This window comes from Lagopus leucura, unplaced genomic scaffold (assembly GCF_019238085.1).
Source record: "Lagopus leucura isolate 7727_CA_CO unplaced genomic scaffold, USGS_WTPT01 Super-Scaffold_100038, whole genome shotgun sequence".
Classification (NCBI taxonomy): Eukaryota; Metazoa; Chordata; class Aves; order Galliformes; family Phasianidae; genus Lagopus; species Lagopus leucura.
In genome coordinates, this window is record NW_024962287.1 from 3,914,691 (window position 1) to 3,942,242 (window position 27,552).

The following is a 27,552-nucleotide window of genomic DNA, read 5'->3' on the forward strand; positions in this document are numbered from 1 at the left end:
GGGAACTCAGAAGGTGATTCATCCACTCAGTCTTCACTGCATTGATTAGATGCAATCAAGTGGCTAACGCAATTAACAAGGGAGGCAAAAGATCTCTGTCTCAAGTAGTGAAGGACTGGGAAGCATTTATTTGTTTTTCCCATCCGTCAAGCCTGACAAACATGACCTGAAACTACTTAAAAAACTGATAGGAAAGCCTGGTGAGAGCACATGCTGTGAGAATTTCTGAAGGCTTAATGTGGGCCTAGAAAACTATCAAAGGATTAACTTGATACCCTTCTTCTAAAGGAGGAACTGGGGCAGATGCTTTAATAGGATGAGACGTAGGGGCTTTAAGTTGTGTCGGTGCGGTTCTGTTTCGATATCAGGAAGAATTTCTTCTCCTAAAGAGCGGTGCTGCAGTGGCACAGCTGCAGGTGGGGTCATCATCCCTGGAGGTGTTCCAGAACTGAGGGATGCAGTGGGCATGGCGGGGTGGGCTGGGGTTGGACCTGGGAATCTTTTCCAGAGTGAAAGGGCTTAGAGCACCTAAGGTGGCATTCAGGTGCAAAACGCAGCCAGGGGCAGAGGCCACTCCTGCTGAGAGCTCTGAAGAACTCAGCAGCCACGTGCGTGTCTTGTTTTAGGTGCTGCACTTCAATCAAGAAGCGCAGAAACACCAAGTCCCCTCCCGGGGCTGCGCGCAGGCGGCCATGGCTGCCGCCCCACCTGCTGTCCGAGTCAGTGCCTGCACGCGAAGAGGAAACGCGGAAAAGCAGCTCGGGAACGAATCAGAGATATACGTTTATATCTTCCACAGGATGTTAGAACGCTTTAAAAAAAATAAAAATAAAAATAAAAATAGAAAGGTGGCAAGTAGGGAGTTGGAGCGGACGGGATGGCGTCTCGTCACACGCGCCGCGCAGAGGAAAGCCCCCAAGATGGCGATGCTGGCAGAGCGTGAGTGCGGCAGCGCTGCGATGGTGGCGGGAGGGCGGCAGTCCTGTGGGGTGTTGGGCGGGAGGCGGGCAGGATTTGCTCAGCTTCGCTCAGCTTCTTGCTGCCAACATCGAGGCTAAGTTATAGGCTCGAAAGGGGGGTCCCTAGGGAGCAGCCCCGCCGCTCTCTGCTCCCTGCCCCCTTGTATCTCCCGTGGGGATTTATGGGCACGGTGGGACTCCCTGAGCCCCCCTAGCTGTGGGCTGAGCAGCCCCAAGAAGACTTCAATTGCTTTTACTGCCTTCTCTTCAAACAGACCACAGAGCTGTGGGTGCCCCATCCCTGGAGGTGCCCAAGGCCGTGGATGGGCACTGGGCAGCCTGAGCTGGAGGCACCCAGCCCACGGCAGGGGTTGGGAATGGATGGGCTTTAAGGTTTCTTCCAACCCAACCATTCTATCAATCTGTAATTCACTATCATTGGGAGTTTCCAGTAAGCTTTGTGGTGTCGGGACACCCTTAACGTGAAGCCAGAAGACTCAATGATCGGTAAAATCTGCTTCCCACTAGAAAGTGCAGGTGTGAATGGAGGGAAATAAAACTACACGTAGTTTTTGGTTTGTTTTAGTTGTAAACTTTGTTGGTAAGTTTTTTTCAAAATTTTATTTGGGTGTTTATGCAGGTTACTCAAGAGAGGCGGTGGTGCCCCATCCCTGCAGACAGCCAAGGTCAGGCTGGATGGGCTCTGGGCACTGATGGAGCTGTGGGTGTCCCTGCTCAGTGCAGAGTCGAACAGATGGCCTTTAAAAGGGTCCCTTCCAACTCAAATGATTCCAGTTTCAGTAGTAATTCTGTAGTCAGGATTACTTCTGTATGTAATGAATTCTAAAATCAGTTGCTGCAAAAAACAAATCTAGTTGCTGAGAGTCACCTTTGTGGAGTTGTTTTTCTTTGAATCATAGAACAGCCTGGGTTGCAAAGGCCCACAGTGCTCATCCAGTTCCAACCCCCTGCTGTGTGCAGGTCACCAACCAGCAGCCCAGGCTGCCCAGAGCCACATCCAGCCTGGCCTTGAATGCCTGCAGGGATGGGGCATCCACAGCCTCCTTGGGCAACCTGTTCCAGTGCATCACTACCGTCTGCCTTGCCTCGGATTAAAACCATTCTCCCTTGTCCTGTCTCCATCAACCCATGTAAACAGTTGTTCCCCTCCTGTGGTTTAGATCAGAGCTGCTAGGAAACTTTCAGAAATAGTTTTTAATGCTCTTGGCACAGAATTAGTTTTGGTGGAAGGGTTTATTAACTGGTAAGAGCTGGGTATCTGAGCAATGCATCCGAAGAAATGCCGCGTTTCTCCACTGGATGGTGCTGCTCACCCACTGTTGCAATACCATCTCAAGCATCACTCTGAGAGCAGCTCAGGACATCTGTGCTGAATTCTGAATTTTCTGGCTGGAAGCTATTAGACTGTTTCCTTCCATGCTCTTAAAAGTAATTGGTGAACAAACATTTCTCATGTAATCTGATGGTTGCTGTGTGTGGCATGAAGGTGGTTCTAGTTTTCTTAAATATATTTTGAAGATGTAGGAAAGTAAAGGAAGCTGCTTACATGTAGCTTAGCACATACGAAAATGAGCGTGTTGACCTGGCAGAATTGTGAGGATGCATCCCAGAACAGTAGCCATGGGATTAGAAATTCACAGATTGAAACTGTTGAGAAAAGGAGGATCTGGTGAACGTTTCAAACTTGAGAAATCTCAGTGTTAGGTGCTGCTGTGTTTTGTTGCCGGGGTCCTCCAGGGAGTAAAACATCTTAGGATTTCTCTGCAGAGGGATATTCAGGAGAATTAATAGACATTAGTATGTAAAGTGGATGAGATGAACTGCATAAAACAATTCAGTTTGAAATCTGAATTCTGAAATCTGAATCTGAAAACGGAGTCTCCTTCTCTGGAGATGTTCAAGACCTGCCTGGATGCCGACCTGTGCGACCTGCTGTAGGGAACCTGCTTTGGCAGGGGGTTGGACTCGATGATCTCTGCAGGTCCCTTCCAACCCCTTCAATTCTGTGATTCTGTGATTCATGCATTCAGTTGACATAGATTACCTCTGCTGTGCAGACAAGTCCTGAGATACACAGAGTGGCTTTGTAATGGTAAGGACTGCATTGAATTGAATGTTCTGGGTTTTGCAGAGTCACCACCTGGGAACCAAGTTATGGACAGCACAAGAGAAGATAAGCAGGCTGAAAATGTTACAACTAGATTTAAAACACAAAACAAAACAGTGTTATTCCCCATAAATGAGTGGAAACTGGAGTCCTTAATATACATCTTGGGCGAGGGAAGATGACAGAACATGTTAATTGTCCCCAATTTCTAACTCAGTATTTCAAACACAGCAACATATGAGCAAACTCTGCCTGAGGAAACCAGAATGTTTGGCCTCAGAGACACAGCAGGGAACCTGGATTTGCTTGGGTCTGTTTAAAATCACAGTCCCCAGTGGCTCCTCTCCAGACAGGGCACGTATTGGATGGTTCTGGTCATCGTTTTCCCTTAGAGAAATGAACTAATTGAGTGCTTTTGGATTCCTCTCACAGCACTAAGTCATTTAACACACCATAAAATCTTTTTATGAACCATTACAGCTTTTATGAAATTCTTTATCAGACTGTTATTTGTTGTGGGTCTGCCTTGCAGCACTTATTTTGAGCTTCAAAAGTATGTTAAAAAAACACCGCCATCTTACATTCTGCCAGTTTTAGTTCTGAACCAAGACCAAGCAGCCAACGAGTTGAAGATACCTGCAATATTTTCTCCCTCTGGCCTAAATCCCAAGCGCTGCACTTTAGGAAGAGATGATTTCCTGATTATGTTGGAAGTGCCCCTGTGGACTTGGCTTCTTGCTGACTCGCAGCGGCCTTGGGTTAATCGGTCATTTTTGATCCACCGTTTCCCATCGTGTTTAATGAAGTTTGTAATCTTCCTGTCTCCCATTCTTTGCCTTGTTTATTTCTGTTCTCTTCCTGCATGTGTTTAGGTGCACGCTTAGTGACTGGTTAACTGTGCTAACTTTTTTCTTCCTCGATTTCAAAGAAGCTATTCCTGATGATACAGACAAGCTCACGCACATGGGCCTGAGGGACTGTAGTTTCATTAATGGTATACATAGGAAAAAGGGGCCTTGATTCTAAGTTGCATCTCTTACCACCTGTGGGAGTTTCCGGTGACTCTTCAGTTTCTGAATAAGCCATTTTGTGGCAGATGAAACCCCTCTAATTTGTGTTCTGTGGTTCAGTTTCTCCAGTCACTTCAGTTTGATTTTTCAACTTCGCTTTTGTAGATGATACCCAATCTTAAAACTCCTAGAGAAGATGAGGGATGGGCAATGGACACTTGTCCAGTACTGGGAAAGCTTGCACTGAAGTCCCATTCTTTACCATGAGGACACTGAACAGGTTGCCCAGCAAGGCTGTGGATGCCCCCTTCCTGGAAGCATTCCAGGCCAGGCTGAATGAGGCTGTGAGCAACCTGGGCTAGAAGGAGGTGCCTCTGCCTATAGCAGGGGGTTGGAACTGGGTGATCTTTAGGGGTCCCTCGAACCCAAACTATTCTATGGTATGAATCTCTGATGTTTTATTTAGGCATTCTTTGTAATAAAAGCTTTCACTGGACTTTTTTTTTTTTAGTATCTCATTCAGTAAAACTAAACTCCAGAAATGTATGATTGGTGTGGCATAAGTTGTTTCTTTGGATTGAAGGCTTTTCTTGAGTTGACTAAATTCTTGGAACACTGTGGAGCCCATTTGATTTTTTTTTTTCCTTTCTGTCTTAGCCCGTAGAAGACAAAAGTGGTCTGTGGATCCACGAAACAGTGCTTGGAGTAAAGATGAATCTAAATTTGGACAGAAGATGCTGGAAAAGATGGGCTGGTCCAAAGGAAAGGTATGGTCAGGAGAGCTCTGTAGCTGAAGGGTTGTGTCTGTTGTTCCTGAATTAAACATTTTTTTAAGAAAGGAAACAAAAATAATAGGGGGTAGAGGGCTACTGGGGTGATGTTGGTCCCAGTGTTTAAAACAGCTGTGGTATTCTGGTGTACCAGGCTGGATGTGGCTCTGGGCAGCCTGGTCTGGTGGTTGGTGACCCTGTCCATGACAGGGGGGTTGAAACTTGAAGATCATTGTAGTCCTTTTCAACACAGGCCATTCTATGATTCTATGATTCTTATTTAGTTTATTCTCGCAAGCCTGCTAAGAACACAGAGAATTTGAGCAATGTTAGATTTCTATAATTTCTTACAAAGATATTTGCTAGCTTGTGCCTGTCTTACTTCTCTTATAGAATCAGCTTTTCTCATAGAACTACAGAATGGTTTAGGTTGGAAGTGATCTCCAAGGATCATCAAACTCCAACCCCCCTGCTGCAGGCCACAACCTCCATATCTAATAACAGATCAAGGTGCCCAGGGCCCCATCCAGCCTGGCCTTGAACACCTCCAGGGATGGACGGGGCATCCACAGCCTCTCTGGGCAGCTGTTCCAGCACCTCACCACTCTCATAGGAAAGAACTTTCCCCTGACATTCAACCTCAATCTTCCCTCCTTCAACTTAAAACCATTTCCCCTTGTCCTGCCATTATCTGCCCTTATAAAGAGTTCTCCCCTCTCTTTGACAAGATAATGTTAAATCAGGTAATTTTAGAGAAGGCTTTAAGTTGCTTTCATGCCCTCAGTTCTCTCCCTGGCTGTTTCTACTGGTGAAAGAAGGAACAAGTTCTGCTGTAGTCCTTCATGTGTTTTTAAAGGTTACTTCTGATCTTTGTACAAAATGCAATGTTACATGAGCTGTATTCCCTCCCAGATCCAGCATGTACCTGTGGTGTGAGGTGACTGGTTGCTGGTGCTAAGAATAATCTCCAGGTCAGCGCAGACAGCTGCAGACATTTCTGCTGCCACTTAAAAGCAGTTTAACTTCCACAAAGGTGCCTCAGCAAAGCTGAGATTTGGGCCTGTGAATCAAGCACGTTTAATGAAACAAACATGCAGAACCTCTCCCATGCTGTTTATTTAATTCTTCTTCTACATCTCCTCCGCTCCCTTTTAAAATGAACAAAATTAGGGCTGTTTTCCATACTGTGAATGTATTAAAAATTAAGAGTGAGGAAAAATAAGGCTACCCTCGAATTTCTCAGTGTAGCCTACTGCTGTTGCCTCAGCAGCATAGCTGACATAGTATAGATCTGGCTTCTGCCTGCCTGTCTGTAGGCATTAGAATGAATTGTTAACAAAGTGTGGGACTGAGCACTGTTACATCAGCTTGTATGCGTGGCTGTTTTGTGGGCAAGACTAAAATAGGTATACGAACCAGAGTAGAAAGAGTACTGATTATTATTCAGGCTGCCAGTTCCTCTCAACATAGTTAATGCCTTTACTGATATGAACACATTGTGTCAGGGTATGGAAGGAGGGCCTTGTGGTGTTCTCTGTCATTCCCCCCCACCTTTTTGACAATAAGTTTCCTGCATGAGCTACTAAATCTTCTTCTACAACACTTATAGTTGTACTAGAGGGATTTATGACCCTGTTCTGCTGCAAACTCAGACAAATGGAGCCATAGCTTGATCGAGGTAAGGGGTAAAAGCCGTCCGCGCTCTGAAATTAAGCTGATTATGTTAGTCCTGTTATTAGTTGTATTGGAATTGGGTCAGGGTGAGATGTGTAGCCAAGTGCTCTGCTTGTTTCCATACTTTTTTGTTAGCAGAAGCTTCAGGGTGAGTCTTCTACCCCTCTGACTAAAAAGGACTGCAGGATCTGTGACAGAAGCAGCCTTATTCAAACATTACTTGTTGCTTCACATACTGCATAGGTACATGCTTTATCCACAGGACTTCATTCCACCATTCCATCAGACCCATGCGTGTATATTTGTTATATCTTGATGAGAGAAAAGCAGATAGCAGGAATAACTGCCTCATCTTTTGTTTTTTTTTCCTGGTTGTACAATTAAGAAAGATAATACTGGGTCTGGAGACTGTTTCCCAGGTTGGAATGCTTGCATTTATTTAGGATAGACAAAACCAACATTTGTTTGCTCCAATATCTTCACCAAATTATGAGATGGAAAAAGTTCCTAATGACCTGCTAGCTCCAGTCTGATCCTTCCACTTCCTCTCACCCACTTTAATATAAATTAATTCTGCTTTTTAAGTTCTGTGAGGCAGCTGTCTTGTAGCTGTTACACAACTGCCTTCGCAATGGCGGAGGTGGTTTTGATGAGAGGCATGTTCTTTTTATGTAGTATCTTGTTTTAAAATTGTAAACACTTTGGACTTGCCTAGGAATGTCAGGTGGCTTCCTGATTAATCACCTACTGCTTAATGATGTTATTTTAGTGTTTATGGTATTTTGCTGGAGGCTTAAGTAGTAAATTAAAAATACTTAATATCTCATGTATGCTGATGCCCGTGAATGAATTCAGTTGCAGGCAAGCAAATAAACAGTAACTTGTGGTTTCTTGCTATATTTCATTGCAAAATGTCTTCAGTACAGCAGCTCTAGTTGCTTAGTCACTGCTGGAAAACCCTTATGTTTTTATTTTTCAATCCTCATTAGGGTCTTGGAGCTCAAGAGCAAGGAAATACAGAACATATCAAGGTCCAGGTGAAAAACAACATGCTGGGGTTAGGAGCATCCATCAAGTATGAGGTGAGTGCTAAACCCAGGTAAGGAGATGTGGCTTCTTTTTTAGGTAAGGCATGATTTTTGTAATGGGATGTTAGTGAAATCTGTTGTCACACCTAGTGGCAGCATGCACCTATGTGAACTTCTCTGCAGAGACTCTTGACCTAAAATTTATTTAGGCTCTGTTCAGTGGTTGGGGAATAAATATCTGTTTGGGAAAGTTACAGTGAATTATCAGAGCTGTTCAGAGAGTTTTTGCTCTAAATCACTGGAACAGGTTGCCCAAGGAGGCTGTGGATGCCCCATCCCTGCAGGCATTCAAGGCCAGGCTGGATGTGGCTCTGGGCAGCCTGGGCTGCTGGTTGGTGACCTGCACACAGCAGGGGGTTGGAACTGGATGAGCGTTGTGGTCTTTTCAACCCAGACCGTTCTACAGAATACTTGCTTCCTCCATATATCTTCCACCTAGCCTAGTGTTATGTTTTCTTTCCCTCTTCCTGATGCAGTCACCTTGCTGACTAGAGTTCAGGTACATGTGGGGAGAGCAGAATGTGCTTCTAAAAAGGTGCTTGTCTCAGAATCAACAAAATCAACAACTTAAGTAACTGCTGGAAAATCACACTAGTATTTCCTGCCTACTGTTGAAAACATCTCATGCAGTCTGGGACATGCGGAGCCAGCAGCACCTCAGCATTGTTTAAAAGCTTACAAACACAACCCTTATCAGTTCTGCACTTTTGAGTAACTATAGCAAGCTGTTGTTAGAATTTGCCACCTGTGGAGCTTCAGGGGGTCCCTCCCACCAAGAATCCAGTATATGTAATTAAGTTACTTCTTGGAAAGCATTGTTTTTTTTTAATGCCTGCTTTAGTGAAACTTCTGTTCCGTCTGAAAACTGTTGCTTTGTATTCATGTGGGTGATATTTACAGGACAACTGGATTGCTCATCAGGATGACTTCAACCAGCTCCTGGCTGAACTGAATGATTGCCATGGACAGGGCGAAACAGGTAGGTTCATGCTTTGCTCAGTCAGGTGCTGGAAGCTTAGCAGAGTTTCCATGATCTGTCTTATAAGGGTAGCTGAGGCCCAATCCTTTGAGCTACTAATAGTATCCACGCTGAGGCACACAGCTTCTCCTCCTCCTCTCCCCAAATCAATGGGAATTGAAGGACATTCTGCTATCTGTGGCCGTGCTCAACTTTGGATGTGTAGATCTCATTGGTTTAACCACAGTTAAAGACTTTTTGATGGGGAAAGAAAGCATAAAACTTGGGTATTTTACCCAAGGCTACAATATGGAGGAACCTTTTGCTGGGATGCACTACACCAGCCTTTGTTTCTTTGTAAAGTAACCAGAGCCAGAAGGTTCACAGCAGAATCATCCACCATTGCAATGTCTTCATTTGCTAATTAACTGTCAATCTGGCTTCCATGCTCTGGTGGTTTCTTAAATACCCACTTTTCCTGTCTTCAAAGAGCTGCTTCTCAGCTTTTAACTCAGAGTTATGCATTTCTGAGTGTCATATGATGTGATTTTTGTAGCCTTAATATAGAGCAAGCAAATGGGAAAAATACATAACTTTCCCCAAAGGGTTATTTAGCAAGTTGCTTTAATTTTGTAAAGCTTTGTACAGTTAGACCTTGGCTTCTAGAAATGAAGCAGTGCTAAGCCAGCAGGTGTGAGCTTACAGAAGGAATTCAGGCAGCTGTCTCATCTCTCCTTTGGACTGGCCTATCTCAAACTGATCATACATCTGAGCAACTCTGTGGAGTGTTGTTAACCAAGGGATTCTGTTTGGATGCAGCAGCCTGTCCACGTGCTGCAAGCTTAATAGCATTTGTGAACAGGAGTTCCACAAGAGGAAAGACAAGATGAAGAGCGGGAAGATCAGTTAAAAAGGCTTAAACTTGGTTTCTAATCCTTGAGAATGAAGGTGAAAATCCTGAACCTAATGCTCTAAAATTTTAATTGCTGTGTAAGTTATCCTTGTACGCTGGTCTAAGGCCACAGGGCTAGCTGCTGTAGTGGAAGTCCTCGAGAGATTAGAAGAGAGTATCAGAGGGAAATTCCAAAAGTTCCTGTCTTCCTTTGTATCTAAATCCTACCCAAGTTCCAACTTGAGACATGAGAAGATCATTTAGGTGTAACTGGTGGGAAACCTGCAAACTGATGAGCAGAGAGCTGAAATGACTTGCCCAGGGACACAGTGAGTCAGCAGAGAGGCAGGTTCATTGAGCAAGGCTGTCTTGTTCCTAATTCTGTGCTGTGTACCATGGGTCATCTGTACCAATGCAAAATGGTCCCCAAACCATGTTTCTCTCTGTTCTACTGCTGTTTTTCCTTGCTCTTCTTGGACACGAGATTTCAATCACTGAGCACAAACCTGGGTACAAGTTGAAAAGTCCTGGTCAGAGTCACATTTGGTGATTTGCAGACTGTAAACATTGCTCAGAAACTTGTTTTTTTGGCAATTGTTTAAGCTGGCAAAACTCATCCAGATAACTCTGCCCGCAGCTGTGCTTCAGGATCAAATGTTACATTGCTGGCCATCATCCAGTTTCAAATTGCATTAAAAGTCAGCTGAAAACCTTCATTGTTCTTAAATAACTGGTATAGTTGCCAGAGCTGGATTGCAATTAGACGCTGGGAGGGAAGGGCTCTTTGGTGGTTAGTATGCCAACATTCAAATACCCTTTATCTACATAGTTTCAGCTTTCTTCTTTTTCTAACTGAATGCCTGGTGAGGAAGGAGTTCTTAACCCAAGAAAAGAGCCAAGAATTACTGAGTGATGATGGCTGACTCCCTTTCCCATCAGTAGAGTAAGCGTGCAGGCCATGTCTGTTGTGCTCTGGAATATTCATCTGTATGAGATTTGCTCTAGAAATGCCACGACTTTATTACTGTGACTAAATTGCTTTGTAAAGCACAGAAGGACACGGGGATGTACCTACTCTGTTGTCAGTGCCAGCACGTTTTTAAGTTCAGTAGTGAAATTCCTTCTGGAAGGCACAAGGAGGTGCTGCTGCCCCTTCTGCTGTAAGGATGAAGTGCTGGAGGAAGCTTCTATGGAAATCCTTTGGTGCGTAATGTTCCTTTTAGTACAAGTGAATCAGAGAGCAGACTCAAAATGCCTCGTCTATGGTCAGGATATCTTGTCATACTCACTTTCCCCATAGAGCCTTTTATAGAGGCTTTTCAAGTTGACTGTGAATTCTGTTTGAAATTGAGTTTTCCAGTCTTTACTTCTCTCATTAATGTTTATGTGTAAATTCAAGAATAGATCTGAGGCTGCTTTCTGGTAGTAAACTCTCCCACTGCAAGCCGTGGATTTCATTTTTAGGTCAATGAATCTATCATCAGGTGGCATTACTAAGCAAACCATGAAGTGCTGAAATTCCAGTGTCAGAAAAGCTTGGGCTGCAGAGCTGTCAGGGGTGGGATGGTATGAAAACAATGACTCAACGTGACCCTCAGGGTATGGGTTGATTTATCTACCCATCCCAGTTGCCACTGGCAGGAAAAAAAAACCACCTTACCTTGAGTAGCCTTTTCTGTAGTGATGGAGCATGGAATCCTGCAGTGCCTATTTCCCTTCAGGACAGCACCGATAAAGTGGTTGTTACAGGATTGCAGGTTACCTCCTCCCGAGGTAGTTCTGTAAATTAATGTGCTCTGTGGATACAAAGAGTGTGTCTGTAGCAGCAGGATAACCTCTCAGGCACAGGAACTTTGCACTGTTAAATAGTTAGACTAATTCTTCACATGCTTTTGACCTGTGCAAGCCAACACTCTGTTTTAAACAGCTCCTAATGAATTTGGAACTGACCCCAGAGACCATTCCCAGTGGGTAGTTTAGATGCAGCCCCTCTTCTGAAAGCTAGCAGAATTAAATAATACACACATGGCAGCTTTTGCTGTCCTTAGGGATGAAAAAGGTCTGCTGCTGTTTGATATCCTTACATGGCAGTATCAAGGCACATTAAGTAGGGTTGAAAAGCCTGTTTGGTGCTATGTTTCTTTTTTGTGGGTCTGTGTCCATTTTTGTCCATTTAGATTCACTGTTTTATTTTTTCCAGTTTCTTAGTGCTTTCTCAGACTCTAGGACTGGAAATATTTTGTAATAGTCAACAGTTGACCCTGATCTACCAGTCTCTTCTTACCGTAGAAATGGTGTTAAATTAGTCTTTGCCTTTGATCTGCAATACCTTTGTCTGCCTATTCAAATTACACTAGATTGGAAACGGGAATGGAAGGGGATGTGGCAAAAAGTCAGGCACTAACATGTTTCTGAGAGAGGTTACTGTGCTTCCTTCAGTGATAAGTTGTTTTGAAAGAGAAAGTTAAATACAGTGTTGTTTGAATTTGGTTGTTAATGTTTTTCTAGTAGGGTTTGAACCTGCATTTTTTTCTCTTTAAGAATCCTCAGTGACTAATCAGAAGAAGACATTTAATCTTGAGGAAAAATCAAAATCCTCTAGGAAGCGTGTCCACTACATGAAGTTTGCAAAAGGTAAGAGGAAATTTTATGTCTTAATCTGTAGCCAAGATGTGTAAAACAGGTCCAACTGATCAGTTCCCTTCTGTAGTCCATATACAACAAGTAGAATGATGGTTTAGAAATACCCCTTTCAGCATCCTGGAGTATACTGTTCCTCTTTCTGTTGGACTTTTCTAGATGGCTGTAGGGTGATATTGCTGAATAAATCAATTCCTATCTGTAGGAGCCATCAGCTGACTAAGGAACAATGAATATTCTCAGCTGTGTTTATGGGAGGAGGGCTGGACCGAGAGGCAAAGGTGGTGGCCAAGTAACTGCGTTATCTGTGCTGCACTATCCTCTGCAATCTGCAGTAACCCTTGCTAAGAGATCACGTGGATAAGATCAGTGATCAGATTAAACTTGAACGCAGGAAGAGGAAAGCCCTCTTAGATCTATTATATGCTTTATTGGGTAAATTAGGACAGCTCTTGTATGAAAAGCTTGTGGGGTTTGGTAGCTTCTTTCTGTGTTAGAGCGATGACATGATTTCAGCCAAACTTGTCTTCTGCTCCTGGCCACTGTTCAATCACTTGCTGTATTTCTCTGTTGGTAGTGTTCCCCTTTCACACACCCGTGTGTATAGATGTGGTTCACTGTATGGCTAGGCTCAGTTTCCACTAATGGCTAATTTATTAAACTTAAAGCTCTGTATATGATGTTTTTTTGTTAACAAATGCCTCTGCTAAAACAGGTAATTGACTTCTGAATGGAGGCCAAATTCTGATATTGGAAATTTTTTTGTGTGTTGAAAGAATTCAGCCTGGAAGTCAAGTGTTCTAACATGACCATGCCACTTTATGACATTAAACAATTAAAGTAGTTCAGGTCTCCAAGTACAGAGACCATGGCCTGCTTGAGGTAGTTGCAAAGAGGATTTATTTTGATTTGGATTTAACCTTTTGCTAAATATAGAAGAAAAAAAGAAGTGTCTTCAGAGCCTGTAAAACACATAGCAAGGCTTTTATATTAACAATAGCCCTTATTTGTTTGGCTGCAGTGCTTAAATAAGGTAGGCCCTTGTTTGACTGTACCCTCAGTGGTCTAAAACAGGGAAATTCCTCCTTTTCAGGGAAAGAGGAGAAGTTATTTGAAAAAGGTTGATGTTGTTGTGGCCCTTGTTGTTAAAGTCCGATCCTGCTTCCTTTCAGACTAAACAAGACAAGCTTACACAAAAGCAGGAGAAGGGAGCAGCAGCCATCAAAAGTTCCTGGTGCTGTTCTGTAGCCTTGCTGCTAGAGGAGCACAGGCACTGCTCATAGCCCTAACTGCCACACTTGCATCTGGGAAATCTACATTAATATGAGATTAAGAAAGTAAAGATGGGCAATTTTTTTCAGTATAAGGGTGTAATCCCTGAATTCAGACAGAAATAGGAAATTCTCTTTAAGGTCTCAAGATATTCAGTTTCACCTTCTGCTTTCTTGCGTGCAGGAGAATACAACTCTCCTTTCCCATTAGAGTAGAACAGGCTGCTTCCCTCATTCTGCTATGCCAATTACAATGTCAGGTGGGAGAAAACAAGTTAATGTTACAGATGTTTTCCCACAGATTTTCACTAGCAGGCTGTGGTTGTCTCCTCACCAGCCTTTTCCCACCCACGTGTGCACATCCTGCAGTATGTGTGAGCCGTGGGCAGCTTTCATTTGGTGTCTGTAACATACTACTCTTGGTTTTTGCACCTCCAAAAGTAATTTCTCTCCATCTGTAGGTTACAGCTGGTTATCAAAATGTGCCTATCATCACCAGATGAGAAGACTGTGCTTTTTTTTTTCTCCCTTATCCCTTCTAGGTAAGGATCTCTCATTGCGCAGTGAGGATGACCTGTCCTGCATCTTTGGGAAGCGACAGAAGAGTGTGAAGACACAGGTAAACAAGAGGCTTCACCTTTCTTTTGTTTCTTTGCTTATTTTTTAACACAAGAATATGTAATTTTCTGTTCATGAGGTTACCACATGTTTATCAAAAGCAAGGGCTTCTGTGTAAGTAGAATCACTCTTGTTTCTTTGTGAAGGTTGCAGGTGGAGGGCTGTACTCTGAACCATTAGAGGCTATGAATGTATGTATAAATATTTGTAGGAATTGTGATGATGTCATGTCTTTGCAGTTAGTGCCAAGACTTCCCCAACTTTGTTGTGATGAGGTCAAGGTTTTTACTACTATTCTTTTTCTTCTATCTGTTAGCACTTTGCACTTGCAGAGATAGGCCTGCTGGATTAGTGTATGAAAAACAGGCTTACACTGGGATGCTACTGATGTGCCCAGAAGTGTTTTTTGGAAAAGATAACACCTGGAAAAGCACAGATGAGTATGCTGTGAGGATTGCACTGTTGATTCAGAGGTCTCTGAAGTCTCATGCAGCCAGAGGGAAAGATGGCACCTGGAAAATTAGAATGGCCATTTCTGAAATATCCCCTTGCTCATTCTGCAGTACTCTTGAAAATTGTTCTGTCACTTCACTGTAACTTCTGTTCACAGAACCAGAGTTACCTTATTATTGTCTTGATACGAGCATTTTGGCACTTCAAATTCATGAGAGCTGTTAGAGGCCTCAAATGCTGTAAGTACATATGCACCAACAGAACTCTCTCAATTGACACCACTGCTGGTTGGGTGAATACACCTTAGATCCATTGCAGTAAAATCACTATGAAATGAGGAAAAACAGGGTTTTAGTGCAAATCAGTGGAAGAAGACAGTTGCTATGGCTAAGGCAGTAGCCACTCATATATTTTTCCAAGTAGTTTATTTTGTTTCCTCTTTATGCTCCTCATCTTTTTGTTGTTGTTGAGTGCATGCATTTGTGGCAGCTTGTGAGGGGTGTGCAAGTTGGTGCCAATTCCTTGACCAATATAATGATGTTATAGCCAGCAGAAGGTGATGGCCACTGTTGTGCACATTTCCTTTTTAACCTTGCTGAAAGCTAAGCTTGCGTTTCATGGTTCTGGCAAGAAGTCACAGGTTGTTCCCTGTTCAGTGGCCAGATTTCCACATGCAAATGTAGGCAGGAGGTAATATGATTTGGGGCTGCATTGTTGTCTTCTGGCTACCGTCTGCTGCTAAGCAGCCACAGGGAGAGCACAATTGCTTTTTTTTTTTTTTTTTCCTCCCTTCATGGGTCAGAGATCTGTGGAGTTTTCACAGAACAAAAATGTGTTGCTCAGACCCTCCAGCTCTGAGCAATTCCATTTCATTGCACCCGTGAACTCTCTCTGCCCTTCCCATTATGTTCTAGAGCCTGGTCCTTAAGGTGGCAGAAATGGAGCTGCCTCTTGAGGATGTGCAGTGCTGTTCCCTGTGTATGTTTGCATTCTGTTCTTGAAATCCCTGTACTCTGGCTATTGCCTAAATGTGGCAGAGAAAGCACTACAGGAGCAGGAAAGTGCTGTCATTCTCTTGGAAGCAAGTTGTTCCTATCTGTTCCTGTACAGAGATAAGGTAGGGAGAGTTCTGGTGTCCATCAGAGCCCTGAGGTATGCCTTCAGGCTGTGGTAGGTTGTGGTTCCCTATAATTGCAGCCCCTGTGACAGCTGATAAATGCTGTACACTGCTGTCCCTGTTCAGAGAATATGAGGACAGCTTCCATACTTCATAGGTTCTAGAACTGTAAATCCAATTACATGTTCCATGCTGTATGTGCAACCGAGATGATGTATAAAAATTGTTCCTGTAGCATGACATTGTATTTTTAAATCCTCTTCTAAGGTATTTAGATTCTTTCCCCTCTTCTCCCCTTGTTTTTTCCCCCCCGCCCCCCCCCCCCCCCCCCAAGATTTGGTAAGAGAAGCATTCAGTCCAAATCAAATTTGGAATGGATTATCTGTCCTCAGCTCTCAACTCTTGACGTTCTGACCAAGATATAATAATTCTGTTGCCCAGATTTCTAGTTATTTCAAACTGAGATCAGGACTATCTTGGGTATGATTTCATGGAAGCATGCAAGAATTGCTTTTCATACAATCACAGACTGGAGGAGACCTCTGGAGCTCTCTAGTTCAGTTGTAGGGTCAACTGTAGCAAGTTCATTCAGACTTTGCTAGGTTAGATTTTGACCATTTCTCTCCCTTAAAGCCTCCAATTCAAATTTATAACAGAATTCCATAAATGGATCACTTATGGAGTGGGAGATAAGGAACAACTTGGAATAATGAAATTCTTGTGCTAAAAACAGGCTCAGCTGGATGAGCATTTGTTATTCACAGAATCACAGAATCGTAGGGGTTGGAAGGGACCTCCAGAGCTCATCGAGTCCAACCCCCCTGCCAAAGCAGGTTCCCTACAGCAGGTCGCACAGGTCGGCATCCAGGCAGGTCTTGAACATCTCCAGAGAAGGAGACTCCATGACCATTCCATAGGGATCAGGGACACTGAAGTGTACAGAGAGAATTAAGGTTGTATTCCATTGTCTGGTGGCATTATGGCCAAGTTTTTCATCTGTGAGTTGCAGATCTTCTCTCACTCCTTTGAGATGCTACACTTTCAGCCTTTGAGCGTTTTGGTATCCAGCAGTGGCTTGTAGTGCTGTAGATCCTGGCAGTGGTGTTGCAATGAGAAACTTCAGCACTGTGGTCCTGTGCTACACAGTTGGTTTGTGTTATACCAGGCTATTGTTAAAGATTAGGAGAAGGAGGGGGAAAAGAAAGTGATACCCAGTAAACTCCATCTGTGTCCACAGTCAAGTGGAAACCAATGGAAGGACTTAAGGCTAAGTGACATGGTGAGGACCCTACAGAATAACCCTGCCTTCTCTGAAGTCCTTCTCAAAAACATGCCCCCCTCTGAGCTGCTGGTGTCTCAGCAGATCAAGTATGTCTGAGAGATGTTGTCCCAGTTAGTCATATTCAGTCTTAGCTGTATGCTTATTAGCAGTCATTTTATGATCTTGACCTGTGTGTCTTTGGCAGGAGACATTTTGTGCTACTTTGGTTTGTGATGTCCTAATTGAAAAGCAGATTTCGGGCTCACTCTTAACTGTCTCAGTAGCCAGTGACTGATCTGGCGAATGGATCTTTACTCTTGTGTCACACTGACACCGCTGCAGCAAGTGAGGATGTTGAAATTTGGGTTATCTGTGTTATCAAACTGAAGGGGAATTGGCGAGAGGACACTAAAGATTGCAAAAGAGTGGAATCGCAAAGGATATGGAAGGAAATTCTATTTGCCCCAAAGGGTTGAAAGGAGTTTCTCTAGAAGTAATAAAACCAGGATCCCAGTGAAAGCTGTTTGGATGGCATCGGGATAGGCCTTACTCGTGTTAGGCACAACCTTTCATTCTCCTGAATGTTACACACAACAACACTTTATAAAGATTTAGATAAATCATGTGTCCAACTAAAACTTCCTTAATAAACTACACAGGGACTCCATTTTTTTTTTTTTTTAAATTAAAAAAAAAAATGGGGGGAAGAAGACAATGGCTGGGTTTCAGAGTGGAATTAAATTGGAAACGTCTGTAGTTTTTCCCAGGGTGAGCAAGTGATCGAAAATATTGAATTGTAATTATGATGCTCTCTGGGGACGTGCAGTGAGGACCTGTTTTGCAGGGTGAGATCTGCCAGCCTTATTTTTTTCTTTTGCCCCCACTTTCCCTCTGGTTTTCTCGCTTGCTTAGGTACACTGGGAGCCGGTGAGACAGAAAAACAAATTCCATTAGTTCCTATCTGGTTGAACTTCCTCGAACCCCCACTATTTTTTTTTTTTTTGCTTCTCAGAATTTCCTTCCTCCATCCAGCTGTGTTTCCTGATGAAGCCTTATCACTGGAGAAAATACTCCTGAGTGAGACTGAGGATTTGGGAATGAGTTACAGACAGTCCCAACTTGGTTGCTGAACAACATAATTCTGGCACTGGTTTCACTCTGGGGGCCGGGGGACTGGTTGTGATTTGCTGGCACATTCGTAAGAACTCCATTTGAGATGAGTACAAAACTGAATGTTTTGCATCCATCTCACTTCCATGTCTCAGGCCATTTGATGAGTAATCTGCTTCCTCCGAATTTCTGGAGCTTGAATGTAAACCTGCGTAAGTTCCCTCTAACAACCTGATCTGAGCAGCCCGAAAGTCTCGAGTTCGTGGTGATTTCTTCCGTGTTAGTCATTAGAAATGTAACTATCTGCCCTTGTTGCCTTCTTCTTTATTTTTTTTTTTTTAAATCAGGAAATTATCTTCTGACACATTTTGCAGAACTTCCTCAACCGACTTACGTTTCCCAGCACTTATCAGAAAACCTTGTTGGCTGATCTTCAGGGATGTAACTGAAAATCCATTAGAGCCAGGCCCTGTCACTGGCCCACTGGAGCTACGGGTAAATTGATGCAATTCCCTACAGCTGCACTTTCTGCAAAATACCAGTCATGATGCTGATCTTGGTGGGGTTTGACAGTGTCTTATAGGCATGTGACAACTTTAGTTTCTTGGATTTTCTTACCTGTGACAAAAGGCTCTGATTTTGTGCTTTCAGGGAACAAAACCCTGCAGGAGAGGAAAATTAGTTAAAAATTAACTCCACCTTTTTACTGTTCTGCTTTGGAGACTGCAGCTAGCGTGAGAGATTTGGAACCGAGAAGCAGAACAGAAAGAGGACATCAAAAACCTGGAGAGAGTCCAAAAGGTTTTAGTAAAATGGGTGACAGGGTTAGAGGGCAAGTCCTAGAAGGAGAGAGTGGAGGAACTGGATGCGTTCATCTGAGAAGAGAGGCAGAAAAAGGTGACCTCTCTGCCTATAAATATCTGAGGGTCAGGGGGAGGGAGGAACAGAGGACGGGAAGGGATAGTAATCAGGGTAGGCAAAAGCCAAGAATGGTGATGGGGGTGAGAACCTTCAATTAGAAAAAGGAAGACACAACCTTACTCTTGAGCAGGCTTCCTCACAGTGATGTCAGCAGGGCAGTGGAAAAGTCCCTTAAGGGAAATCCCAGCTCCTCAGTAAGCGATGCCAAGAAAAAAGATGAATTTAACACTTTTAGACCCATTGGAATGGGGAAAGATGTAAGTAAAACATCTCCCAACAAGTTATTCTTTGTGCGGCTCCAGTAATGAAGCTTGGTTTCCTGTAGTTGTGCCGTGCTTGGGTTCTGTGGCGTAAAGGAGATGAGCTCATGCTGAAATCCCTCTCCATGTGCACGCTGATCTATTGGCCTTCTCTGTCCAGCTGCCCATCTGCATGAGATACTTGAGTGCTTTAGTATCTTTGAAATAGCTGAGCTGTTGTTAGGTTGGATTAAAATGTTGCTTGAGAAACAAGAGCGTGTGATGTACACAAATAATCGGGGCAGAGAGACTGTGGAAGATTTGCTTCCTTAAGAAACTGCAGTAAAAATGTAATTGCTGTCGTTGGGTTCTGGAGGAAGATGGTAGGAAAATACTGAAATGGGCATTACTGGGCATCTTCTCCAGGCTCCCTTGGTAGTGCTGAGACACAGGTGCCCAAGCGTTCCAAAGATGGTACATATACGTGAAGCCAAACCATTCCTTGAGATGTTCACCTCTTTCTTTACTGGTCTAAGCAGAGAACTAATAATGAGGTGCATCCTATTTATCCCCGAATTTATATTGTCAGTGTATCCTGTGGTGAAGCTGTGTTCTTCTGAGTATGGCTACTGCTCCATGCTTAATCTATCCAGTTCTTGTGAAGGCTACGTTGTATTCTTTCTTGGATTGTGGAACAAAGCTAGCAGTAGAGTGGCAGAGTCTACGCAACCCAATGGTGCGTTCACAGACTTGGAATCCCCAGGAGCCTGCTTAATTAGGAGAAGGTTGCAAGCCCCTAGCTCAGAGCTACGTGTGAGCAAGCCTTGTTGGTCCTACAGAGTTTCATGACAGAAGGAATTGTAAGCGCCAGCTTGCAGTAGCTTAGTTTTCTTGAATTCAGTAGGTGCCTTTGCTGTATTCTGCAGCAAAAATGCTTGGGAGTATCATTAGATTTGTGTGTTCACCTGTTTCTGTTTTTTTATCATTGCTGTTTCTGACTATTTGAATGAAATGTAAAAATCCCTTGCTAATGGTAATTTTAATACTACTGTAATACTTCAGTTGCTTCTTTGGTCTTCCAGTTTTGCTCTACTGCATATTTATGCAGCATACTTATCAGCATCTCTAGCTGATTCTTAACAGCGAGAGATGAGGATTTCCTTTAAAAGACAAACAAAAAAATGCAGCAAAATAGAATCATACTGTCCTGAGTTGAAAGGGACCATAATGATCATCTAGTTTCAACCCTTCTGCTATGTGCAGGGTCGCCAACCACCAGATCAGGCTGCTCAGAGCCACATCCAGCCTGGAAATAAAACAGATTCTCAAAGTAGTAAGCACAGGTTTGTATCACTAACATGCACTGGTTGTGTTTCAAACATGGGCAAACTCACAAGAACAGTGTGACAATACAGCTAAGGGGCTAAATGCAGGTGGTGCAGATAGAGCAAGTCATCTGGCAACACATAGTAGCTTGAAATACTTCTTACTTGTACTAAGAGACATGGGTTTGTGGGGAAGTAGTGGTTGTAGGTGGGTGGTTAGACTGGATGCTCTTGGAGGCTTTTTCCAACCTCTTGTGATTCTGTGATTCTAAGTGGATTTAAAACATTATTCTAAGTTGGTAACTTGTAATACTGTGTAAGTCAGAATGAAGTTGAATTAGGCTCAAGGTGTTAACTGGGGCCATGTTGTTAATACTCCTCCATGCAGACAAGATTGCTCCAGGAGAACTGGTAAAAATGACTTTAGCCTGTGTGGTGTCCTCGTTGCCTATTCTATAAACACCTTGTTAATCAACTGAGGATAAATTAGTGCCGTTGAGATATCAGCAGAGAGAGGGAGAGGAAAGAGACATCTCCCAGTCTGGAAGAAATGGTGCTTTTTCTTCTTTTCTTCTCTTTTTATTGGAGGAGAGCCTTGCTTCTAGCATTAGTTCCTTGGGGGGGTTGTTAGGAACTGAAACAAAACTGGGGGAGGCTCTTTTGATTTATCTTCTCTCCTTCCCTTTTGGTCACTTCGATAGGCATAAACAGCCGAGTTGGCTTTAATGTGTTACCATTAGAGACCAGGCATTAGCTGGAATAAGCCATCATGCCTCACAGTGAAAAATATCCCTTGATTGGCTAATTAATCAGTCAAAGGGGAATGACATGGCCCTCGGCTTGAGGGACTCTGCTGCACAGGTAAACAGGTCATTGATAAATGGTTTACCCGCAAATTCATATATCAAGAAAACTTAGTCATTTTTTAACTACACTTTGTGTGAAAGCTGCACTGCATTTTTGGAGGTGTATTTTTGCTGCCCTTGCTTTTTGCATTGTGGGTGTTTTTAGATTGTAAATGTTTTTATGAAGCGAAGTCCAAACAGAGTGAAAATTGTAGTTCTTCTCTTTTGTGAATCACCTCTCTCCACCTCTTAAAAAAAAAAAATAATAATAATTAAGAAAATGAGATTCCTCAGACATTATATGGATGCAGCTCACATCCATAATTGGAGAAATAACTGGTGAAATGCATAGAGAAGCCTTTGTTGGTGGCAGATTTCATGTTGTCCGAACCAGTTTGGGTATGTCTGAAGCCATCTGGATGGAATATAACACCTTGTCCTGGAAAAATGGTCTTTCAGTGGATTTCTCCACTGTGAGTTGTGCGTTTGATGGTTTTGTTTTTGTTTTTTTAAAGGATGAAGGTGGGAGAGGGGAGAGGAAGAATCCAGCTCTACATGAAGTAGCATACAAATGAGATCTGGAATCCCTCTTCTACATGGGGTGCATGAATAGGGTTGTATAAGGAACCATAAAATGCTGTTAGAAAAGGCACAGCTGCTTAACTGGGTGCACAAAAGAAATCCTTGCCATGCTGTTGCGCTTTGCCTTGGGTTTCTTGGTTTGCTTGGATGTTTGGTTGGTTTTTTTGAACCAACTTTGAGCAAGTAGCACACTAGTGCCTAAGAATGTGAGCACAGGTACTGGGGAATGAAGTCAACTTTATTTCCATCGTGAGTAATCTCTTCCTTCCAAACAGCCCTTGTCGTGGGCCTGCGCTTTTATAGGATGACTTTGTTGTGTTTTTCTTTTTAAAAATATTTATCTGATCAAAGAGCTTTCTTTAAAAAATAACAATAAAATAAAAATTCCAGTGCCGTAGTTCAAAACAAGGAAAAGTACACTTTTTTGATCCTATCACAACAGGATTTGTGGATGGAAGCGTGAACTAAGCAGGTGGCTTCCTGTTGATTTGAAAGGCAGGTGGGCAAGTTCTTGACAGCGAGTTGATTTTGCAGGCTGCTGTCTGCCCTCCTTTCCTTGATGTCCTGGTATGAGAGTATGTTGTGTGCTCTTTCCTTCTGCTGCCATAGCACACAGCCAAGACAACGGGCCTTGGCACAAAGGAGCTTGTTCCTGAGTGATTGGGATTGGGATCCTATGGGAGTATAGCAACAGAGTAAATGATAGGAAAATAGCAGTGTGTATTCTCCATTGGAAAGCAGAAAAAAGAATTATCTTATCATCCACAGGCAGCATGCAGAAGGAATGGATTTTCACAACGTGGCCTTATTTTTTCTGACTTTTAATTATAAACAGGTGTCTGACCTCTCAGTGAGGGTTTCTTCTGATTTTTGGGTCACAAAACCCATCATGGAGCTGCTGGGTTGGTTCAGATGGCATAACTGGATCAGAAGTTGGAGCAAAATAGATTATTCAACCTGAGAATGTATGTGAAATCAAGGAAATGAGCTTTTCCACTTCTAATCCAGTATTTTGACTTCTCTAATGAGTTTTTTTTGCTTTCCAATCTGGAAAAATATTTTCTTCTTCAGGGCAGCTTTGTGAGTGGATAATTCCTCCTCTCTGACCTGTCTCAACTTTCTGATTAGTTTTAAAATGTTGTCAATTTGGACTTATTTTAGTTTTGTCAAAATAATAGGGCAAGGTGAAGAAATCCCTTATCTGTGGTTTCTTTTCCCTATATTCTGACTTTGCAAGCTGTCATCAGTGTTTTCCTTTGAATTGTTGTGCTGCTGCCATATTGAAGGACAGATATGACCAGCTGACTAGTATTGCTAATTAGGTTATCTACTAATGAATGCAATGAATGAAATTAAGAAAACAATGTGATGGAGAAGATGGTGCAGTGGGATAGTAAGTATCTTCCAACTTCTGTTTGCTTTATCATTAGCTTTAAAATGATGTCAATTACCAGCATCTTGCTGATGGCTTGTTGTGTTGTTCCAAAATGCTTTTTGGGAAGAAAGTAGCATTTGGTACTAAGGATGAGTGCTGCCCAGCTTTGAATACTAAGCCACGTTATTGCTAAGAGGAATCATAGAATGGCTTGGGTTGGAAGGAACCCTTAAGATCACCCAGTTCCAACCCCCTGCTACAGGTAGGGACACCTCCCTCTAGACCAGGTTGCTCACAGCCCCATCCAGCCTGGCCTGGAATGGTTGCAGGGAGGGGGCATACAGAGGAGAAGCAAGGAAGCAAGGGTCAAGCAGCTGAAATAAGCTACAGAATAAAGATTAAGACAAGCTCAAGCAAACCTGAGTTTTGCTCAGCTGGAAAATGATTGAGTACCGTACTGTACAGATTCTGATGTTTCTTGGCACATAACTTTGTCTGAACTCTTCCTTACACTGGATTAAGTGATGTGACATCTGTCTTTTGTGTGTGGTTTGTTCTTCCTCTCTGTGAGGGAAATGGGTTGTACATCCAAGCATTTCGATTTGGTGGACTCTTAAGTAATATGAACCCGGTGGGGAGTAGTGAAGACAAGATGAAGTGTGCTCTGGCTTTGGAGCAGAAAATGTTGCTGGTTATGGTAATTAGCTCCTGTGGAATTTTGTTGCACAGTTCGTGAGCGACCTGCAGAAAGTTCTGTACAGATGAGTGTAAACCTGCTGGTAGGAAATCCTTGTGTGTAGAATCACAGAATCACAGAATGGCCAGAGTTGGAAGGGACCTCAAGGATCATGAAACCCCAACCTCCTGCCACAGGCAGGGCCACCAACCTCCACATTTCATAGCAGCCCAGGCTGCCCAGGGCCCCATCCAGCCTGCATCAAGGCTCATGAAGTCCGTTTTGTGACCATCTGTCACTTAACTCAGCTGAAGGTAAGCGTAATACTTAGTTGGATGTCCCTTACACTGAGCTCTGAGCTCCTGAGTAATGGACGAGGCCAGTTATGATTAGACCCCACAGATGATAGAGAGTCCAGTGCATGGGAAGTACATCTGTCTCTGAGATGCTTATTTCTGAGGTGATTATTTCTGTTTTGCTCTCTTCTTAAGTCATCTCTTTTCTCATCATGATCTGATTTCCTTCGAATCCTGGAACGTGTTGACAGCAGAATCGAACTCAGGCTAACTGGATCCTGTGTCACCTGTGTGAGGGGAAGATCAAAACTCCTGTCTGCCCTAAAATCCTATTTTCCAGAGTGTTGAAGAATTTAAATGTCACTTAGTTCTTCAGTAGTTGAAAGAAAATTATTTATTCTCAGTAGTTTTTACAAAGAAATTTCTGTAAGCCAGGAAGAAGAAAAAGCTCCCCTTGCACATTGGCTTAGTCAGAGGCTAATGCTAATTAGGAAATGCTTTCCAGTTTGCAAAAATAAGATCATTTTCTTTGGGGAAAAAAAAAAAAAAAGTTTATGTTCATTTAAAATAGGCAACTTTCATATTTTACAGCAAATATTTTCAAGTAGAAATAGGAATTAGTAGGAATGTTGTTTTTATTTTCAGATTTCTTGGAGGTGCTGCATTTTTAGAATTATTGTTATTAATAAGACCAATATATTCCCTAATGGAGGAAAAACAGCTGATGTGAAAAAAGTCATCTAATTCTAGGAATGTGTTATTCCAGGTAATCCTTTGTGTATATGTATTTGTTTGATGTCTCACTAATCTGAATGGAATCAGGTTGGAAAAGACCTTCAAGATGAAAATCCAACCATCAGACTGACCTACCAAGTCCCATCACTAACCCATGTCTCCTGGTCCACACATCTCTTTACCTCCAAGGATGAGAACTCCACCACTTCTCTGCACAACCAAAGAAACCAACACCCTCCTCGCTGCAGCATTTCTTCTGGTGGTTGTAGGGAGCAATGAGGTTTCCCCTTAGCCTCCTTTTTCCAACTAAATAACTCCAGTGCTCTCAGTTGCTCCTCATACATCTTGTTTTCTGGTCCCTTCACCACCTTTGTTGCACACAAGCAACCCAGCTTCCTCCTTGCAGTAAGTAACCCAAAACTGAACACAGCATTCAAGCTGTGGTCTCACCAGTGCCGTGTGCAGTGTTTCATGTATTTCTTATATTTAATGTGTAGTATATCAGGAGCTGTTAAGTCTGTATGCCACTCGCTGCTTGTCGTGGTCAAATGAAAGCTATTTCCTCCAACAATCTTTGAATTGTCTGAGGGCTTCAAATCTTTGTGACTCAGCTTGTCCCAGAATTGGGTCCTTGATCAGTAAACAACACATTTGGTCCAGTGGGTTACAGAACTTTCTAAGTACTTTCCTTTTCTGTGTTATCAGTCTTTGCAGTAATGGCGTCGGTTCAAAATTCAGATTGTTCCATGAAGACCACCGTAATAGTTTGCTTATATAAACCTTGTGGTGCTGCTCAGCTTGTATCTGGGGCAGTGATATAATGAAACACGTGAATGTCAGGTTATGCAGTTCTCAAGTTTGCTTCTGTCTAAAAATGTTTCTCCTGAACTGAAGAATGAAGGTTCTGTGGGGAGCGATACAGCATTGGTCAAAGTGACCTAATTTCAGCCACTTACTATCTGTGACTGTGCTAATGCTGGGAGCTTAGGCATTCATTTACATTTTGTCTTAAAAGCAGGGAGAATGCTCGGCCAAACTTCAAGGTGATGAGAGAAAATTGTGTAATCCTATACGTCAGCAGGCAAGTGGAAAAGGAAGCTTTTTGTTGTGACTTGCACACTAACAAGTTGGAAGGCAGGTTGTCCCCATTTTAACTTATGCTTCGTTAAGCCTTCTATTAATCTCTGTTTCTAAACGCCTCTCTCCTAGACCCTTGGCATTTTCATGCCAAGATGGATTTAAGCATGTGATTTGTCTATAGAGGACATCACCCTGCAGTGGATCCCAGGAATGTGATTCAGGTGAGGCACAGTGAGCTTGCAGTCAGGGCTCTTTGCTTTGCTTCCACCCACATGCTGTGCAGCCTTGGGTCAAGTCACTTCTCTGCATCCTTGTTGCACAATCCCTGAATCTAGGGATGATTCATGTATGCCATGTAGGTGGTATTAGTCTAATTCATGTTAAGCATGCACTTCTTCATGAAGTGCATTGAAATATTTAGATGATAAGTAAGAATGTTGAAGTGCAGAGCATATCACACACGTTCACTTTCTGCTGGTGGCTATTTCTGGAGAACCAGTAGAGCCTTTTGAAGTGTAGTGTATGTGCTTGCCTGTTTACCTTTTGAACTTTACAGCCACAGTGCCTAGTGAAGCTGTGTTGTGGTTTTAGGACATCGTTACTTAATTAAACTTTGAGAGATTCCTGAAGCGTGACTGTCTCCAGCTTTTCTGAAATCCCTGCAAAAGCAAGGCTGCTTACATAAAACCAGGATGGGAGGGAGAAGTGCTCCAGAGCACCACATTATGTACACATCTGAGGGTGAGGGTATGTAACCCTGCAGGTCTGTGCATCTTGGAAAGCTGAGGTCAAGCAAGAAGTGAAGAGGTATCTACCTGCAGGAGTGTTTGTATAAATGGTTGCTTCTGGTAAAGTGAAGTAGCAGCCCTTGTTTTGACAGCTAGTACTTAATGTATCACTTGGGCTGCTGATTCTCTGACATCCATTCATTACAGCAGACCTCCTCTGACCAGTGCTTACCAACCAAAGCACCGCAGAGATTTTTCTCCTCCTTTTTAATAAGCCTAGTGTTTCTCAGTTACCAAATGGCAAAGGAATGCTGTGTGTAGCAACTGAGATGGATCGCATCCAAAGGCAGAAAATATGGCCTGTTCCTTTTTCCTCCATTGTCGTAGGGAAATGGGTGTCTCCAAGAGACGCCCATCAGTATAGCCCTTGCTCTTCAGCAACAAAAGTCTGGGTGTTCTGATTTTTAACACTTGCTACTAGAAAACAGAGGTTTGTCACTCCTGGCAACTGACTTTACAAAAACACTGATAACAATAAAGGGCTTTGTGCCCAGTCCTGGTTTGTGCTTGCTTTCTGGGAATCTTCCAGTCTAGTGGTGATGCTGTCCCCTCGCTTTTACCCGCAGAGCTGTCTTCTGGATGCAGAACTCACTGCATGGTTTATAGAGTCCCAAATGTCTTTTGTACCTCAAGAGTGTGGCACCTCCACTCATTTGGTAATATTTAAAACATACAACACAGAAGCCTTGCAGGTCTGTTGCAAATATTGTTCAAATCACAGTCTAGAATTACTGTTTGATT

The 27,552-nt window shown here is 43.0% G+C and overlaps 1 protein-coding gene across 1 annotated transcript in view; it reads left to right on the forward strand.

Annotated features, from left to right (window-relative positions):
- Positions 1-856: 856 nt before the first annotated feature.
- The window catches only part of PINX1 (PIN2 (TERF1) interacting telomerase inhibitor 1), a 58,880-nt gene continuing 32,184 nt past the window's right edge, over positions 857-27,552 (forward strand). The window contains exons 1-6 of the mRNA XM_042883577.1: positions 857-939; positions 4,755-4,864; positions 7,531-7,623; positions 8,530-8,608; positions 12,021-12,113; positions 13,933-14,009. Of these exons, the coding sequence (XP_042739511.1) occupies positions 921-939; positions 4,755-4,864; positions 7,531-7,623; positions 8,530-8,608; positions 12,021-12,113; positions 13,933-14,009 (471 nt within the window). The 5' untranslated portion in view covers positions 857-920. The remainder of the gene's footprint in view (positions 940-4,754; positions 4,865-7,530; positions 7,624-8,529; positions 8,609-12,020; positions 12,114-13,932; positions 14,010-27,552) is intronic.